The sequence below is a fragment of the Indicator indicator genome, chromosome 1, assembly GCF_027791375.1.
Source record: "Indicator indicator isolate 239-I01 chromosome 1, UM_Iind_1.1, whole genome shotgun sequence".
Lineage (NCBI taxonomy): Eukaryota > Metazoa > Chordata > Aves > Piciformes > Indicatoridae > Indicator > Indicator indicator.
Genome location: NC_072010.1, coordinates 15,102,183 through 15,121,265, shown reverse-complemented (window position 1 = coordinate 15,121,265; position 19,083 = coordinate 15,102,183). Strand labels below are relative to the sequence as shown.

General features: G+C 38.3%; 1 protein-coding gene across 4 annotated transcripts in view; it reads right to left on the bottom strand.

Annotated features, from left to right (window-relative positions):
* Nucleotides 1-19,083, bottom strand: part of YAP1 (Yes1 associated transcriptional regulator) — a 93,785-nt gene that overhangs the window by 71,668 nt on the left and 3,034 nt on the right. For all 4 annotated transcript variants that reach the window (XM_054381605.1, XM_054381612.1, XM_054381620.1 and 1 more), the window contains exon 2: nucleotides 18,373-18,620. In XM_054381605.1, coding sequence (XP_054237580.1) covers nucleotides 18,373-18,620 — 248 coding nt within the window. The remainder of the gene's footprint in view (nucleotides 1-18,372; nucleotides 18,621-19,083) is intronic.

Genomic DNA, 19,083 nt, shown 5'->3' with positions numbered 1-19,083 from the left:
AGACAGGCTGTTCCCCTGGGTAACAAGCATTAGGACAAGAGGAAATGGTCTCACATTGAAACAGGAGTGGGTTAGGCTGGACATTAGGAAAAATGTCTTCACCAAAAGGCTGCCAAGGAAAGTGGTAGAGACATCATCCCTGGAGGTATTTAAAAGACGTGTAGATGTGAAGCTTAAGGACATGGATTAGTGATGGACTTGGCAGTCTTACGTTAATGGTTGGAGTCACTGATCCTTAAAGGTCCTTTCCACCTAAAATGGTTCTAGGATTACGAGTCACTCACAGGTTAGTCGTTAGTTGAGCTTAGTATGTTTTTCTTATAGTAACTTTTCAATACCACATATATATAATTAACGCTATTGAAAGTAAAACTAATACTGTGATCTCTCATTAAAAGTTATCTACACTAAGATGTTGATTTTGTGCCAATATTAAACCCTGTTAAAGGCTTGAATGGGCCAAAAACTCTGCTGAGTACTTGTAGACTTAAAAATTAAATGCTTATATGCAGTGACAAAAATCCAAGCTGTCTTCCTCCCAACACTCTTCCCAAAGCCCACAGTATTTCAGATTTTCCAGTTTGGTTGGAGTTTTCTTGCTCTGATAAATTACAAGGGGGAAAAAAAGGTATTATACAAAGGCAACAAAATTGGGTTTCATAACACCTTCATTAGGATTATCCACGATATCATAACACATCATACTGGTTAACAGCTCAGCTCAATGCCCAAAATAGTTTAATTTAAAAAACCCAAAAAAACCCAAAAGCTTAAGCCAATTAAAAAAAGATTAAAATCCAACCACAAAACCACCACACACACCTTGCTGACCTCAGCTGAATTTAGTTCACATGCTGAATTTGTAACTGCAGCAAAGCCAAGTTTACACTTTGCCTCAGTCTTTACTCCTAAGACCAGCCCTCAGGAACCTCAGTCTCTAAAAGCAAGGGAGCAGAACTGGAGAGATGTGGACATTTCACTGGTCAGTCAGGACAGGGTTTGTGATGTTTAGAGATCTCTTATACCATCTCAAGACACACAAATTCATGGGCCCCGATGGGATGCATCCACCAGTACTGAGAGAGCTGGCTCACACGGTTGCTGAACCTCTCTCTCCATCACCTTTTAAAAGTCAGGGAGAACAGGAGAGGTGCCTGATGACTGAAAGAAAGCAAACGTCACTCCAGTCTTCAAAAAAGGCAAGAAGGAAGACCCAGGCAACTACAGACCACTCAGCCTCACCTCCACCCCTGGAAAGATGCTTAAGGTCAGGCTGGATAAGGTTCTAGCCAGCCTGATATAGTGTGGGGTGTCCCTGCCCATGGCAGGGGGGTTGAAACTAGATGATCCTTGTAGTCCCTGCCAACCCTGACTGATTCTGTGATGGAGCAGTTCATCCTGGAGGTCATCTCTAACCACATGGAAGACAAGAAGGTTATCAAGAGTAGCCAACATGGATTTACCAAGGGGAAATCTTGTCTAACTAATCTGATAGCTTTCTATGAAGTTGACCAAATGGATAGATGAGGGAAGAGAAGTGGATGTCATATATCTTGACTTCAGTAAAGCTTTTGATACTGTCTCCCATAACATCCTCATAGAAAAGCTCAGGAGATGTGACATAGATGGTTGGTCAGTGAGGTGAACTGAAAACTGGCTTGACAATAGAGTTCAGAGGGTCATCATCAGTGGTACAGAGTCAACTTGGAGGCCTGTGGCAAGTGGTGTCCCCCGGGGATCTGTACTGGGTCCAGTTTTGTTCAATAACTTTATCAGTGACCTGGATGAGGGGATTGAGAGTACCCTCAGCAAGTTCACTGATGATACAAAACTGGGGAGGTTGGCTGACACCCCCTCAGGCTGTGCTGCCATCCAATGTGACCTGGACAGGCTGGAGAGCTGGGGGCAGGCAAACCAAATGAAGTTTAATAAGGACAAGTGCAAGGTCCTACATCCGGGGAGAAATAACAAGAGGCACCAGGACAGGTTAGGGGCTGCCCTGCTAGAAAGCAGCTCCACAGAGAAAGACCTTGGAGGGCTGGTGGACAGCAAGTTCTCCATGGAACAACAATGTGCTCTTGTGGCCAAGACAGCCAATGATATCCTGGGATGCATAAAGGTGTGTCCAGCAGATCGAAGGAAGTTCTACCTCACTACCCTGCCCTGGTGAGACCACACCTGGAATACTGCATCCAGTTTTGGGCTCCCCAGTTCAAAAGAGACAGAGAACTGCTGGAGAGAATCCAACAGAGAGCCATGAGGATGATTAGGGGACTTGAGCATCTCCCCTACGAAGAGAGACTGAGATCCCTAGGACTATTTAGTCTGGAGAAGACTGAGAGAAGATCTCATCAATGTGTATAAATATCTGAGGGGTGGGTGTCAAGCGGAGGGGGCCAGGCTCTTTTGGGTGGTTCACAGTGCTAAGACAAGGAACAATGGGTTAAAACTTGAACAGAGAAGATTTCACCTCAACATGAGGAGAAACTTCTTTACAGTGAGGGTGACAGAGCACTGGAACAGGCTGCCCAGGGGGGTTGTGGAGTCTTCTTCTCTGGAGACTTTCAAAACCCACCTGGATGCATTCCTGTGTGGACTACCCTAAGTGATCCTGCTTTGGCAAGGGGGTTGGAACCGATGATCTCTGGAGGTCCCTTCCAGCCTCTGATATACTGTGATACACATATTGTTAGAATAAAACCAAGCTCAGATCATGGAATATCAGATACAAAATCCATACTGGCCCACAGTCACATATTACACTTACCCAGAATTAACACTTGGGGGGGGGTTGTTTGTTTTTTTGGTTTGGGGGGGAGGGGGGTTGGTGGTTTGTTTGTTTTTTTTCCCTTAATTGACAGTCCTAAGTAAATAAGATGTGTATTGGTGTGACTGGAATAACCATTATTTCACCCGAGCTCAGTTTCTGTGCAACAGGAAAGTGGTAACTCCACACAGATGTCTGCAATAAAACTTCTTCAATTGCAGTTTACAAGCCAGGCAACCAATGCTCTTTATTTTTTTTTTCTCTATATGGCTCATCCAGAACTGTTTTTTCACACTATTTTATTTACTGGTTTTGAAGGTCATATTAAGCTGCATATTAATGCAAAGGTTTATTTACTAAAGAACAAACAAACAAACAAAAACACCAAACACCACACCCCAAAAAACCCCAAACCAATAATTTGCTACAATTTATATACTATTTCCACTCTCCCCCACTGATGCACCATATATTCCTAGCAGAAAAGTGACATCTTGTTAGACACACTGAAACAGATGACCTTACACCTTGTTTCAAGATTATGCCATTAAATGAAATCTGTGCTTCTAGAAACAGTACAGAAATGCAAATTCCGTAACAGAAGATGCTGATCACGTATTGAACAGAAGCTCAAACAAGTGGGGTCTTTTGTTTAGTTTGAGGGTTTTTATAACCAAATATCTCAAAACACAATTTTAAGAGTAAAATTTTCTAGACTTTTAAAGCTAATTTTCCTGAGGATTGCAGTCAATCAGCTCTCCGAATTTTAGATTAAGAATAGTAATTTTGTTGAGCATTGCTACAGGTGGTAGGATGTAGGTAGATATTAACTGGAAAAACAAAGTGACCTCTTTTCTGGAGGCTCATAATACAGTGTGGATCCAAAGGAGACAAGAATAAACATTATGCCTTATTATTGGCTTACTCTTGGAATTCACAATGATTTTTTTTTTTTGCCATTAGCAGCAGAAGAATATTCCTTTGAAACTGAAGTCAGAATTAAAAAGTACCATTTCAATAAAGCTTTTAAAAATATTTACATTATTTCTTCTGTAAACATAATTTACAGGATTGATCAAAATATTACTTGAGTAAGTTACAGGGTAAAAGACATTAAAAATAGGTTGTAAGACTTTGGTTTTTCCTCCAAATGACATTAAATATAAGACACACTTTCCCTAGGGAACTATGTTTTTCTCTGTTCTGTCTAGCTCTGTCTTCTCTGTTCAATCTCTCTTGTTCAGAAACCCATAATTACAGAAGAGTACAAATATGGAGAATGATTTCACAGACAAGCAGCAATTTCTTCTATTTTGAATAGGATTCCCTGCTATTATGACTTAACACCCAGCATATAGATCATTTAGGAAGGTATGTCATGTGGTAGATGAAATGTGATTACTGTAATACACATCCAGCAACCTGTCAGAGCTTTAACCAAGTTAAACGAAATTGCATAAACAGGATCACAACAGTAAGCAATAACCTAGAAAACTAATCTATGTATCAACCAGGCATTCCAGGAAGGCAAGTCCCTGTATGTATTAATGAACACATACAAGACTGTAGAGTAGAGCACAGCCATTTGGACAACACATTTAGAGCAAGATATGATGTGGGATGTCACCATGCATGATATCTTGAAACAGACTGAGCAATTTTCTTAACTGCTCTTATTTATTTATTTATATATTAATCCTAAAGAAAATCATACCTAAAGCATGACATTTTGTTTGGTTGGGTTTTTTTCTTTTCTTTTTTTCCTTGCTATTAGGGAAACTACAACCCATTAAAAAAAAGTCATTAGATGAGAGCTGTCCATCAGAAGCTACACTAGGTATTTTGCTGCAGAGAACTGTTTTCTGAAGGAGCATATTAACAGAAGGAAGGGAGTTTGAACCTCCAGCCTTGCCAGTTTTCCACAGCTGGTGAAACAGTCACTTCTGACCTGGTTTAGCTTAAGCAACATTTGTGCTTTCACGAGAAGGATGAATGACCAGGCTTCACTAAATGCTAGGTTGGCTAGATATTAATAAAGATCCTAACAACTGTGTTTGTTAACTTGGAAGAAAACAAACCAGCCGCATGTCTAGATCACCTGGTAAATTCACAGCTCTTCAAATCTTCCCATCAACTTAAGGTCCTAGCCATCCTGAAGCTTGTATGCAGAATTAATCAACCTTCACTGCTGCAAGAAGAAGGTTCCATCTGAACCACTCAAGAGTCAGACAATTGTCCATTATTACCTGATTATTTATTGATTGCCACATTTGAAACAACATACTCAATATCACAAAATCAGTTACAGCTGGCTGAAAAACTTGGAACTCATAAATACAGACACATGGCATGACACAGAAAAATACGGTGTACACACGTACGGAGATCCCAGGTGAGGGATGGTATTTGACAGAAGCTACTGTGTAACCAAACTCACAAGTAGAATATGAAATGACACTTCCAAATCAAGGTTGAGATCAACATGCATTCAGCACTGATGGAAATGAGGATATGAAGAGACATAACTTGTCTTCCAAGTATCCTGCCATTGCTTACTTCTCTAATAACATATTCATTCAATGAAAAACCTGTATTGTGTAGTATATAAAAATTACTTGTGTAGTATTGGCCACAAGGTATTTTATTGTGGAAATGAAACTCACTTGGATTTTTTTTAAGTGACACATATGACATTATTTTGTCACACCAGCATATTTCCATTTTGTTGGACCAGCTCCCAGATATAAATTGGAAGGAAGTACAGATGATGCTCCCTTTTCAAGGTGAATGCCCAACAGTAGTATTTGCATCCCAAGGATCATAGGGAAAATTCAGATTCTGGAGACATAGCAACCATAGCAGGTATTAAGTTCCAGAAACCTGTAACTAGGGAACCTGATTCGGAAGAGCAAGTGCTGCTGTTTTGTTGGCTGGGGTTTTGTGTATGTTTTGTTTATTTTGGTTTTTTAAACCAGTTATAGGTTAAGGATAGGTCCTGATATGACATGAACAGACAGTTAGGAGTATAAAATCAGTAAGAAAACAAAACAAAACAAAAATAACCAATAAAACAATCTCCCTCTACAACCCCATATTAAAAAACTCAATGCCAAAACCACAAGTCTTGCATCAGTGCAAAGCCTCTGGTCAACTGCCACAGAGGCCTATATACTAGGATCTCTGCAAGAAAAAGAGCAGCATCATCACAAACTTTTCCAATGACACAAATTTACTCTTAGTCAACTACTAACTGCAAAGAACTGGGGCAGGGAGGGAAAAGCATATAGAGTGAAAGGATAAGCAGTAGGAGGAGTACATTTAATTCTACTTTTTTCAGATGAAAGGTTCCAAATGGTGGATTTTATTTAACATTCCTAACCTTTCATCTGTAAAAAAAAAAAAAAAAAAAATTGGAAAAGGCTTACAGAAAGGCTGGAGGGATTGCTGAAAAAGACTTCTAGCCCAGGAACACCCAGCAGGTTGGGACTCGCCAAGTTTCAAAAGAGGTAATTTCCAGAAGAAGAGATACCAATCTTGAGCAGAACCAATATGCATCAACCACTCATTGTCACTTCCAAAATAAGAACTGGGCACCACTGAATGAAGCTGATGGGAGCCAAGCTTAAAAGAGAAGCTTAAACGTTTTTTCATGCAGTGATAGACAACCAGTTAGACTCCTTGCTAAAGCATGCAGCAGATGCTGAAGGTTTCTATGGCCTCAAGAAGAGACAGTACAAGTCTTGGAGGACAGTTGAAATCTGTGAATCTTCTCAGAGAGTATCACATATGTTTGCCCTGTTCTTAGTATTATCAAGACATTTGTGCATCACCACTACTAGCAACAAGAAAATTGTCTTGACAGGCACTTGGTATGAATCAATACTGACACTTTAAAGAAATGCTGCAAACAAGTTCTCTTATAAGAGCAAAGATGCCAGGGCCCAGCATTTGCTAGGTTTTTAAACTGAACATTGTACCAAGAACAGCAGATGAACACTTAAGTAGAACTACTTCTACTGCCTCCCTACTGCTACTATTCCTATTTTTCATCTCCACTTTACAGTATCACAGTATATCAGAGGTTGGAAGGGACCTCTAGAGATCATCAGGTTCAACGTCCCTGTCAGAGCAGGATCACTTAGGGTAGTCCACACAGGAATGCATCCAGGGGGGTTTTGAAAGTCTCCAGAGAAGGAGACTCCACAACCCCCCTGGGCAGCCTGTTCCAGTGCTCTGTCACCCTCACTGTAAAGAAGTTTCTCCTCATGTTGAGGTGAAATCTTCTCTGTTCAAGTTTCAACCCATTGTTCCTTGTCTTAGCACTGTGAACCACCCAAAAGAGCCTGGCCCCCTCCGCTTGACACCCACCCCTCAGATATTTATACACATTGATGAGATCCTCTCACTCTTCTCCAGACTAAATAGTCCCAGGGCTTTCAGTCTCTCTTCATAGGGGAGATGCTCAAGTCCTATAATCATCCTCATGGCTCTCTGTTGGATTCTCTCCAGCAGTTCTCTGTCTCTTTTGAACTGGGGAGCCCAAAACTGGATGCAGTATTCCAGGTGTGGTCTCACCAGGGCAGGGTAGAGAGGGAGAAGAACCTCCCTCGATCTGCTGGACACACCTTTCTTGATGCATCCCAGGATATCATTGGCTGTCTTGGCCACAAGAGCACATTGTTGTTCCATGGAGAACTTGCTGTCCACCAGCCCTCCAAGGTCTTTCTCTGTGGAGCTGCTTTCCAGCAGGGCAGCCCCTAACCTGTACTGGTACACATCATCATCTGATTTTTCCTTCACCTAATCACTGTAAGTATGCTTTAGAAGTTTCACACAGAAATCTTTTTGTGTAATACAACACATTATCATCTGATTCTGTAGTTCAGCCTTGCTATGGCAAACAAAAGCCAAATATTGGTTCTGTAGGACCCACAAGAGGGTAACAGCTAGGAAACTTTCACCTGCTCTAAAATGCTGAGCAGGAGGTAAACAGCCAATAGATTTGAAAACTAAATACTTTAGCAGAAATACTGACTCAAACAGTACGCAGGTAATATACTAACCTAAATGAAAAGTTACTAGTCCTAGTGAAATGCAAATAAGAGGACTGTTTTATGAAGCACAATCCAACAGCATCAGTTGCTACTGCACTGCAGTCTGTATATCCTCATTTAAAAAAACTTTCTACCTTTTGGACTCATCAGTTTGATAAAGCAGTTGCTTACAAGAATTCTTATCTTATTTTTCTGCTGCTTGTAAAACAGACGAATGAAGAGAGACAAAGTATATGCACATCTACTTATGTATGGTAAGTGAGGTTGGAATATTTTAATCAACAGTGGGCATGTAACTGAAGCATTCTACGCTTTCCTAATTTCATATCACAACTGCAGGTAAGGGCAGTAATGATGAAATCTGTAAAAACTGGATAGAAGATAGTTATTTCAGCTAGTTATGAAGTAAAAGCATTATGCACTAGCAAAATTTTATGTTTCCTTATATCTTTCTTATAAATAATTTTACAATATAGGCAAGTTATGTGCAGATCCTGGCAAAGCAAGAAGCTTCAGCACCACAATCCCCTGTATTTCAAATAAATTCTATACAAGTGAATTTGTTCTGCATGTACAAAAGAAAGACTCAACGGCACCTTACGAAGATGAAAGATTTCTTCCCATAAATTTATTTATATACAATGTATCCATTACAGAAAGCAGCAATTTTCACTGTATTGCAGCTCTCAAAACTATTTGAAAAGTTAGCAGTTACCTTGGCCTGGAAAGCACTTAAAATCTTCCCCTTCAGTTTCACAGAGCAAGCATTTCAGGCCATTTCAAAAGGGCAAAGCTTGGCACAGACCAGGGTCTACACTCCTACTCCAGCAGGATTGCAGAGTGGAGGAATTAATTGAAGTTCACATGCAATCCCACAGCACTATCACAGCATAAACAGAATTCAAATTCTAGCCCTGAGCAAAAGCCACATGAATATTTGCACCAGAGGAGAAAACAAGAACGTCCCTTCCTGCTTCCCCCTTCTCTCTTTCAATGAAACCTTAAAAGTAGAAGTTGAAAAATGGGTACCACAACTATGAAACTGAATTAGGATTCATTTTTCCTGAGACATTACCATGTACAAATAACATTTAATTCGTTAAGAAAAAAAATGAACTGTCCAAGTTCCTCAACAGATCTCTATAATACAAGACTGATCATGTCAGGACCTAACAGAATAATAAAAAATGGGCACAACTGAACTGTAGACTATTTTTAAAAAATATATAAATAGAATTTCCTTTTACCTCATTAATAGAGATGCTAAAATGTTAATTCTTAACTGTTTATGCTAAGGCCTGTTTTACATTTTGTCTTCCTTATGCCTAGCCAGTGGAAAAAAAAAAAACAAAAAACAAAGGACTAGACCAATCCCCCCTTCCTCCCCATAAGCATACAGATGATAACCATTCTTCTAACACTACAAATCTGAAAGTTCCTGTCCTCTTATCTACTAATTATTTAGTCTCAACCTTCTAAGTCTGCTTTAAAATAGTTTCAGAACAAGATTCCTTGAAAAAGTGGAAATCTGAAAGATCAGTTGTGAAACAGTGTTTACTGTAGTCCAGATGTTAAACTCACTGGATAGAAGAGTTTAAGTAACACAGAGAGGGAAATTAAGTGTACACAGATTTAGGGACAAAGAACAGGAAAATGAAACCCATCTCTACACTCGATAACATATATATGATTATGTCAACAGCAGTGTAAATAAAAAGCTCTCAAAAAAAAAAAAAAATCTATCCATACATGATCTAGAACCCAAGCAGTTTTAGCTTAGTCAGGCTCGTGCCATGTACATTGTCTTGTAAGCATGGAGTGCGTTATTAACTGTGTTCACTGAAAACTGGAAGTACATAAAACTTTTCAGAGAAATGAGTATAATTCATCCTGACCCAAAGGCCATCACAGAAGTCAGTGAACACCTAAACTCCAGTTAAAGCACGGCATTACCTTTTTTACAAACATGTTTTTCAAATATATACATGGAACACACTTCCAAGTCCTTTCACCTTTCCTTTTTAGTAGGCTTCTCTACATCAGATTACACCTTTTGAAGTATATGTCATTCCCTATTCTTAACTCATGCAAAGATGGTTACTCTGACAATGGCAAAGGTTTTGTAAATTATAAAAACTACACAATCCGCACACTTAGAAGATATGGAAAGAAATTTCTCTTTTAGTCTATCTCTCACTATTCTAAAGAGATTATGGCAGTGTTGGAACAAAAATAATTGCAGAGGATTTGCAAACCAAGCTTTTCAAGTAGGGAAAACAACAAAGAAAACTGAAAAAAATTGAGTTGCTTTTCTTTCCTTTATACAAAGAATTTGATTTTGCATATATAATCTATCCTTCTTTGCTTCAAAAGTTTTCTTACATCATATATATATCTAATTTCATAATATAACCGGAAAAGGAAAAAAGTTTACTTTGTAACTAAAGCACTTGAGCTACAACAGGTAAGCAGAAAAAGAGGCATCCTTAAAGTAGTAAGACTGTTTAAATGAACTCTTGTTGTGCAGACAGACTATTAGGAAAGCTTTCCATAAATCAAAACCCACTGGAGATAAATTGGCAACAGTAAATGACCTTTATGTGACTTTCCTATAAGACAGGCGGGGGGGGGGGGGGGGGGGGGGGGAGGGGAAGGGGGGGAAGGCTTCATAACCTCAACATAATAATCAATAACTAAAATTTACCACTAACACTGATCTAAGTCCCCAAACAGCACGTCAGGGACCCAACAAAGGGATTTAGGCTTTTGTTATGACGCAGCAAAACCTCATTAGTGAAATTAAAGTAAAGTCCAAGACTGTTTTCAAGACAGCTTTGTTTCCTTAGCAACTGACATGACTGACAGGCAGTGTACTGGTAAAAGTCTTACTTTACAAAGCAGCATTATATTATTAGCTTGACTTAACCAGCAATTTAGAAAACTTAGCTATACTTGCCTGAAACAGAGCCTGAAGTAACTTAGTTAAAAGCCAAGTAAAACACTAGCAGAGTGAATCCCAGAAAACAGACTTCAAGAGGCCATGAAACAGCAACACATCTTAGTCATGCCTTTCAAAAACTCTTGGTCTCCAAATAAAACTCCAGTTTTCAAGTGACATTTTCATAATGAAGATAAATGTCCCCCATGCTATAGATTCCTACTCAAATGCTGAACAAAAAATACAGCTTATCTAGTAAATTTCCCAATATAGCCTTACATCCAAATGAGGTTTAGCAAGCTGTTTGCAAAAGACTACGTCCATGTCCTGCCATAACATGCCATCTATATGTTAACACTCCAATGCACAGACTCCTCCCAAGAATTTTGTTCCACACTATGCTAACTCCCAGGCTGTGAAATTTCCCCCCTAGACAATTCCATCTTTCCCTTGAGTCAACTACCTAGTATCCTGACCACAACTGCCAGAGAACTGCTACTGACAAAAATTTCCTGTAAATCTGCACTCAGCCAAGTGAAATTTTCTTCAGATTTTAAAAGAGAAATTAAGTCATTAAAGTATTAGGGTTTGCACAATCATGTGCAGTTTGGTGGGGATGTGGGGGAGGAAGGAGGTAGAGTAAGAAAGCAAAAGATGGAACAACGTTTACACAAATAGTGAAAGACAGTAAGTTCCGCCATTAATGAGTTGCACTGCCTATATATGTTTGCATTGTACAAACAATACATGCAGTTACATTGGTATTTACAAAAACGTAAGATCAGAAAATTAATAGAAGAACTGAATAGCTATCAGTTTCAAAAGGTTCAACTAAATCTAATTACATCATCTGAATTTGTTCCCGGGTATGAAGATAAACACATGCAGTGGTCTGGCCACACATGAAAAGAGAAACATCTCTAGTCTTGGCTGACAGCTCTCTGTAGCTGTTTATCTCACTTTCTCCCCTCACCCCCCCCTCCCCCCCTTTGGTTAACTGCAGAGGGGTAAGTGTCTAGTCTTAATCAAGAGCCTGAAAGAAGCTGCTTTTAGTTAATAGAAGACTAGTTTCAACAGCTCATTTTGTATCTTAGTCCTAACTAACATACTTTGCTCTCCTAGGCATCATGCAGTAACTGCTTATTGACTGATGTGAGAAAGCGTTTCTTTGGCAGCAGATTTGGAACTTGGCTTTAATTTTACATGTGACCCAATTTAGGTCCTGCAGTTCAATATTTCAGCATTCCCAGTGCTAATAAGCTACTTTCTCCAGGAATCTACTCTTAAAATGGATCAACTGAGTGAAAAACTTGTTTTGCTTGCTCTGGGTTAGCTTTGAAAATGCTGCAGCTGTTGTGCCACAACTGGAGAGGGAAACTGAATAAACTATAAACGGAGGTTTTAGATTTGAAGTTTTAAAGCTACTGATTTCCAGATGATGAAAGATAAGAGAGAAAGAGGTCAGCCTTTTGAAAGTAGATCTGATTTTACCCACTGGTGCCACTGATCAGTTGAAATGTATTTACCAATTAGAAGTGTTTTTTTGAAAAAAACAGTGGGGTCTTGCCTGTTCTACTTTCATGGGAACTTTTGAATTAAAGTCCTTTTACCATTCTACCGATTTCTACTGAGTAGGAATTTCCGTGATGTGACTGATGGTTTACAGGTTACCCTACACTGCAAACCAGACGACTACTGAAAAAAAACCCAACACAAACAACACAAGTCCCTGCCATCTTCAAAATACAGAAGAAAGGCAAAAGGATAAATGAGCGCAGAAGACACTCATCTTGATTTACATCAAATTCTTGTTTGTCTTTAGAAGAGGTCAAGACCTGAGAGAATAGAAGTGGTTCCATAGCAGTTTAATTGCTCCCACAGAGCTTTTAACCAAATATAACCTGACAAAATCTTCAACAAGCAGAACTGCAGAAGCACTTTTTTTTAAACATGAAATTCTGATTAAACTTGTATCAGAAGCTGCCTCTTATCACTGAAGGGAAAGACTCTAAAATTTCTCATTATAAAAGACTAGTTAATAAAGATCTCAGTCACATTGTAGCTTTCAACATAGTATGTTTTCAGACCACAGGATGATAAAAACATATCTCAAATTTGATTCAAGAGATAGGAAAGCATTGATACAGAACAGTATTAGGCATTTAAAGCATAAAACTCAAAAGTACACCAGTGCTTTCAGCAGCTAAACCAGAGGTAATTTTGACCAGTTTTATAAGGGAAATTGAAAGTTTTAATCTTTGCTACTTGAAGCAACCAGATTTTTCCCTCCTTCATGAACAATGCATTAATACACCCTTATTTTACTGAGAATGCCACTGCTTCCTCTCTCCTGCATGTATGTTCAGATTCTATTTAGATTTGCAGGAGTTACAGTCGCTTTTTATTTTCTACAGCTGGCGCATGCTCTCCTACAGTATTACAAGTTCTCAGAAGAGGTTTAATCCAGTGCTCTTTAAGAGTTTATGAAAAGACTTCACCAAATCAGACACTATGAAGAACAAAGGTTATTTTTATGAGAGATATATTAAAAGGAAAAAAACTGTGGGAGGAAGAAAGGTACAGATCAACAGCCAATTTAAAATAAATAAATAAATACAATCCACAGAGATAATTTAATTAATTTACAACTAACTGCTACAGATCCTGTCTTTTTCCCCAGTTCTATTTTCTGAAGACAGCAAATGCCAATATGCTTATAACTAAAAGGAAAATACATTAGTGAAAACCACAGGGTATGGTTTTGGTTTACATGAAAACACATCTATTAAATTGGTTTTGGAAGAGTCTTATCAAAATCACCTTTTATGGAAGGGTATTGAATGCAGGGTTATTGTCATTTGCAATTTTTATTTGGCAAAACAAAACTAAACACAAGAAAAACACTGTGTGCCATTGCTTTCACTGATGCCCACCCACTAAGTTGGCTGTAAGATCTCTGAATTCAGTGGGCTGAAGATGTACTTTCATCCTCCTCCCAGCTCAGTATCACTGTTAACACAAATAAGGCAGGTTTGCCCTTATTCTTCCTCCATCCTTTTAAAGATATGAAAATCTCTAGTACAACTTCAAATTCAAAGTAGTTTGTATAACCGTTCTTTTGCAGGGCTCTTCCGACTAAGAGGTAGGACAGATATACACTTAGTAGTACCACGACCATCTTCAAAGACAAAAAAGAAGCCTTAAGTTGCCAAAACCACACCACAGTATGTTTCACTTCAAGAGTGTTTTAACTAATATTTCTTTCTTCTAGCTATGTCCTGAAATTCACAGTGCCTATTTTTCTCTGCACAGAATTCACTTTTTTCTGTAGCTCAGTCTTACATTTTCACAGACTTAATTTTCATAAACATTCAAAAAAAAAATCAATAATAATGACATTAATTTGATCTATTACAAACAAAATTTAGCAAAGTTAAATCTTAACCGGCTTTTAGTATTAAAAATCATGACAAAGAAGACAAACCCACCAAAATAGTGACTGCAGTTTTGGTTTTCCAGCAATGTAGTTCTTTCAGTGACAAACTGGCCTGAACTACAGAACCATAAACACAAGAACTCACATTAACTTAGGATTCTGAATATGCATTTTCCCAGTAATTTAAGTTATCCCACAAAAAAGTACAACTGTGGCAGCAGTTTTTCCAACAAACATCTTCCTGCCCAGGAAAAAAAAAGATTGCTTTAGTGAGGTAGGGAGGAGAGGAGGAGGAGAGAAGCAGATGATACTAGTGTAGTGGGGTGGTTTCAGTCAGGAGCAAAAAAGGGATGCGAGAGAAATTAAGTGGCGTTGCTGGCTATTTTTCTTGTGTGACATATGAGAAGAATAGTATAGCAACAAAATTCCCTGTTATCTTAAAACAATTTGATTTCATAACATCCAAAGCCATAGCTCTGTACAGAGCACATTAGAAATGTGTAACAGCAATCTATTTTTAAGGTTTCTGCCAGATGGGTAAATACCTCAAACACACCCACAGATACTAATGAAAACCACCTTGGCCTCCTTCAGGAAGTCATTCAACACTTTGCAGAAAAAAAATAGGAAGTTGTTGATAAACTGCTTGCAAGAACTACTTCCTGTAGGAAAAATAATTACAAGACTTGTTTGCTGGACAATCAGTTAACTTTTCCTCACACTACAAAATGAGAAGAGTTATTACACAAGCACTGTATGAATTAAAAGTGTAACACTAAGATAAAACGATAAAAGTGTAATTCTAAAATGAAGCAAAACTTTTTTTTTTTCTTCTTTCTGCAAGTTGTTGTCTGCTACTCCCAGGGCAAATTATCTTTTGCCTAGAGAGTGATCCCCTATCTTTCTCCATAGTTCATTGAAATGTCAACCAGCAGCTGGCTAACAGGAAGTGGTTAAAAAGCAATGCCGTTGACATCACCACACAAACCAAGCAAATGTTTTTTACTGCATGTTTAAGAATGGGCTAAAGCATACCGCACAGCAATGCTGAGATGACTCAGACATGACCACTTACTAACCAGGCAAGTCTGAACTTATGCATTCTATTTAAGCAGCAGTTTCAGTAAGAAACAGTATTAGTTTTAGCAGCAGTATAACAAGCATCTTTTAACTCACTGGCCAAAATCATCTGCATGTTCACTAACGGAAAATTATACTCAGGAGTCCCACTCCTAACAGTGACATGAACACTAATGAGTGGAATTCTGGCAAATCATATGCTGGGCATTCATACATAAAGGGGTCTATTTTTCTAGATGACAGACTGATTTACAAGAGCAGTTCTGGTTCAGACCCTACACTCCTACTTCCAACCTCTTTTAGTATGTACAGACATGTGTATATAAAATATCTGGCCAAGTAACTCTGTGCCTGTATCTATATATACAGACAAGTACTTTCTCTCCTATACACACTACTTTTGTTTCATTGCACAAAGTACTATGCTTGTGGTGCTTGACCCATTGATTAGTGGAAAGGACTCTGTTCCGGACTGTATTAAGTACAGTGTTTAATTTTATATTATTCTGTTTGCACTGTAGTATATTATGATAACTATAACCATAAGGCTTACTGACATCTGGAAAAAAAATCTAATACTGTTACCTATTCTGCAAAGATCTTTCTAGAGCCTAATTACCAGACTATTCACGAAGTGGCTACAGAACAGAGCAAATGGAAACCAAAAGCAATGCAGCCAAGCCAACAAAAAAGCTGAATATTTGGAAGAGACACCAAAAATCTGCATATGGTAGAAAGAACCATGTTAAATGTATTTAGCATCAAGAATCTTAGTACTTGCACTCTGAGGAAACGATTTAGGTATAACTAGGCAAGATGTGAGTTTTAACAGGCTTGTAGGTACGACATAAAACTGATAACACTGAAAAAGGCTGCTACAATGCAAACTTGTAACTCAAAAAAAATTCTTATATTTTTAAAAATTTCTTAAACATACAAAATAAACGTTTTTCTAGTACTCCAAAAGCTTTTTACAAATCTTCATGACCCCCAACAAAGTTGGTGGATCTCACCTGTAGCTTGAATTAAACAGTCTTTTAGGAACAACTAATGTTCCTTAAGTGTGAGCAGAGCCTTCAGAACTGTCCTCATTAGACTCTCCCATACCACAGCATCACCCAAGGAAAGCCAAAAGAAAACAACCCATTAAGCTGTTTAAAATCTCCCAAGGTCAGCATGTGACCCAGCAGGGAGAGGTTCAAAAAGTACAGCCTTTATTTTTCTTCCTAACAACCTGGTTTGTTTCCACTCCTTTCCCCTTCAAGACACATCCTTCACAGCTAGCAGCGCTTTCAATCATTTACTTTGGATGTCTGCTCGAGAACAAACGATCTTGCTCATGCAGATGAGTTTGCCAGACTTGTGTGTACTTTCCAGTCTCAGGCTCTTTATTGCTCGTGTTGAAACCTGACCCTTTGAAATGGATACCAGGACACCAAGAAAGGACAAAAAAACTTGCAGAAAAAAAAAAAGGGTAATGTTGTTTTGTTTTGGGTTTTTTTGTGCTAATAATGAAAAGCTTTCCAAGAACAAATCTTTCACTCTGATTTCACCTGAATGTGCATAATTAAAAAAAAATAAAAGCTACTATCACTTAAGCTTTTCCGTTTTTATGTAAAATTGATAGCATAATCAAAAAAAACTTGTGACAGTAAAACTCAAAAAACAAATATCTACTTTTTATGCTTCACAAGCTGCTCTGTAAGAGCTCTCACTAGCACAGTCAAAACAAAGTTTGCTTTTATTTCAAAATTCAGTCTGTGCTTTCCTCAAGGTCCAAAGAGCTACAGTTCTCAAATGGCATAAACTTAACACAATTTTTAAAAGTAACTACTTATTTCTGCCCACTAAAGAACTTATATTTCAGAATTTGTTAAATTTCACCAAAGAAACGACAACATCTTCAAGATCTAATCGTGACACTCGTTTTTGCATTCCAGAATGACTACTTTCAAAAAGTAATCTCCGGGTTCAAATAATGTCAGATAACTGCTGTAACCTCTTTTTAGTTATAAGAATTTACACTAATTTCTCTGTATTGAAACACCATCACTACAAGAACAAGAAGCAATTGTAAGAAGTTCTGAAAGTTCCATTTTCATTGACGACAATGCAAATTTGTTTTTGAAGATAGAAACTCAATTACTTCAAACGCACATACTAATGACAACTTTTTAGCAAGAAAGGTAGGAGTAAAGATGTTTTTCTTGACTGAAACAAGTTTTACATAAATAACACACTCTGCTGCTCCTCCTCTCTCCCAGCCCTTTTGAAAATGACATATAATGGGTTCTTTAGAGACTTGCAGTCAAATAAAATGTTCATAATATAGTCAAAATACGTGAGGGCAAATTATGTATCTTGGTGGGCAAACTTTCAGAAAGACAGACAAGCTCCTGCTGGCTTAGAAGTCTAGCAATGTAAAAGAAAATGCTCCCTGATGGATTAGGTGTCAGATGGCTGGCATGTGTAACCTCTCTTCAGTTATAGAAAAGGTGATACTAATTCGCTGTGTGAAAAAACTACATCTGTAGGAACAAGAAACAATGTTAGAAGTTCTGCAACTTCCCTTTCACTGCAGGAACTGCAGATGAGTTAAGAGTTACAGACACAAATACCACAATCAAACACGTATTAATTTCCTCATGAGCAGACAGCAGGCAAAACTGTTTTGATTGTGTACTTCACAAAATTACCCTTATTAAAAAAAAAATATATATATTCTCACCAGAATAGTATTTTTACACCTGTGTAAAATACATTTTGATCTGCACAATTCACCAAAACTCAAAGTCACGCTGTTTAAAAATCATTTAACTGATTTTTTTTTTTTTAATACAGCGCAATGGTAATAAGAAAGCATAAATAACCACAGAGTTTTGTACACTTTTCAAAAACAGCAGAAAGTTGATACGGAAGAAATAATGAAGTGGTAGAATCTCCTACTTAAAATACGGGCACGTTTTAAAAAAATTTGTATTTCAAACAACGACATCTACTCAAATTAAAAGACTGTAAAAAAAATAAAAAAGGCAACGGCCAAAAGAAGACAAAAATCACCAGAGACACAGCTAACCGAAAAAAAAACTCTACTTACTTAAGGAAGTATCTCTGTCCAGATGGTGTTTTAGCCATCTCCCAACCTGGTGGCAAAGGTACGTCATCAGGGATCTCAAATGAAGACTGGCGGAGATGCTGTGAAGATGGAGCTCCGGGTCCAGTCACTACTCCGGAGGGTGTAAGCGTCCCTGGAGAAACAGCTCCCAGCTGGAGTGATGCTGGAGAGGAATGAGCTCGTACATGCTGTGGGGTCAGGGCTCCTGCTGTCCCTGCATCAGTGCTGGCCTGCCAGGAGAAAAATTGTTACCATTAAGATTCTTATACTTCAGCAGAAATGCAGCTGACAGAAGACATTTCCCTTTAAATAAACCTTTCAGTAAAAATCCATAAATCATTCTAAAGTTCTGCTTATTTTCCAATTGTTGTTGTCCAAGAAAGCCCCCAAGTAGGTTGGTTAATTAGCATCACAACAGGCCTTGTGTAAGTCACAAAATATTGACTGTAAGTATGTGCTAAGTGCCTTTAGCTTTATCTTGAAGGCTAAAGTAGTTCTCCTTGATGGAGGTTAAGAAAAATACATGACCACAGTCGGCAGACCTCATACAGCATATGGTTCATTACTGGACTGCACCCACCCATCACCATCACACCCACTTTCTGCTGGAGGAGTTAATTTCCCACTCTCCTTTTGAAACGGGTATATGGGGTGCAAGGACACCATACATACACCCTCTGCAGAGGGTTTATA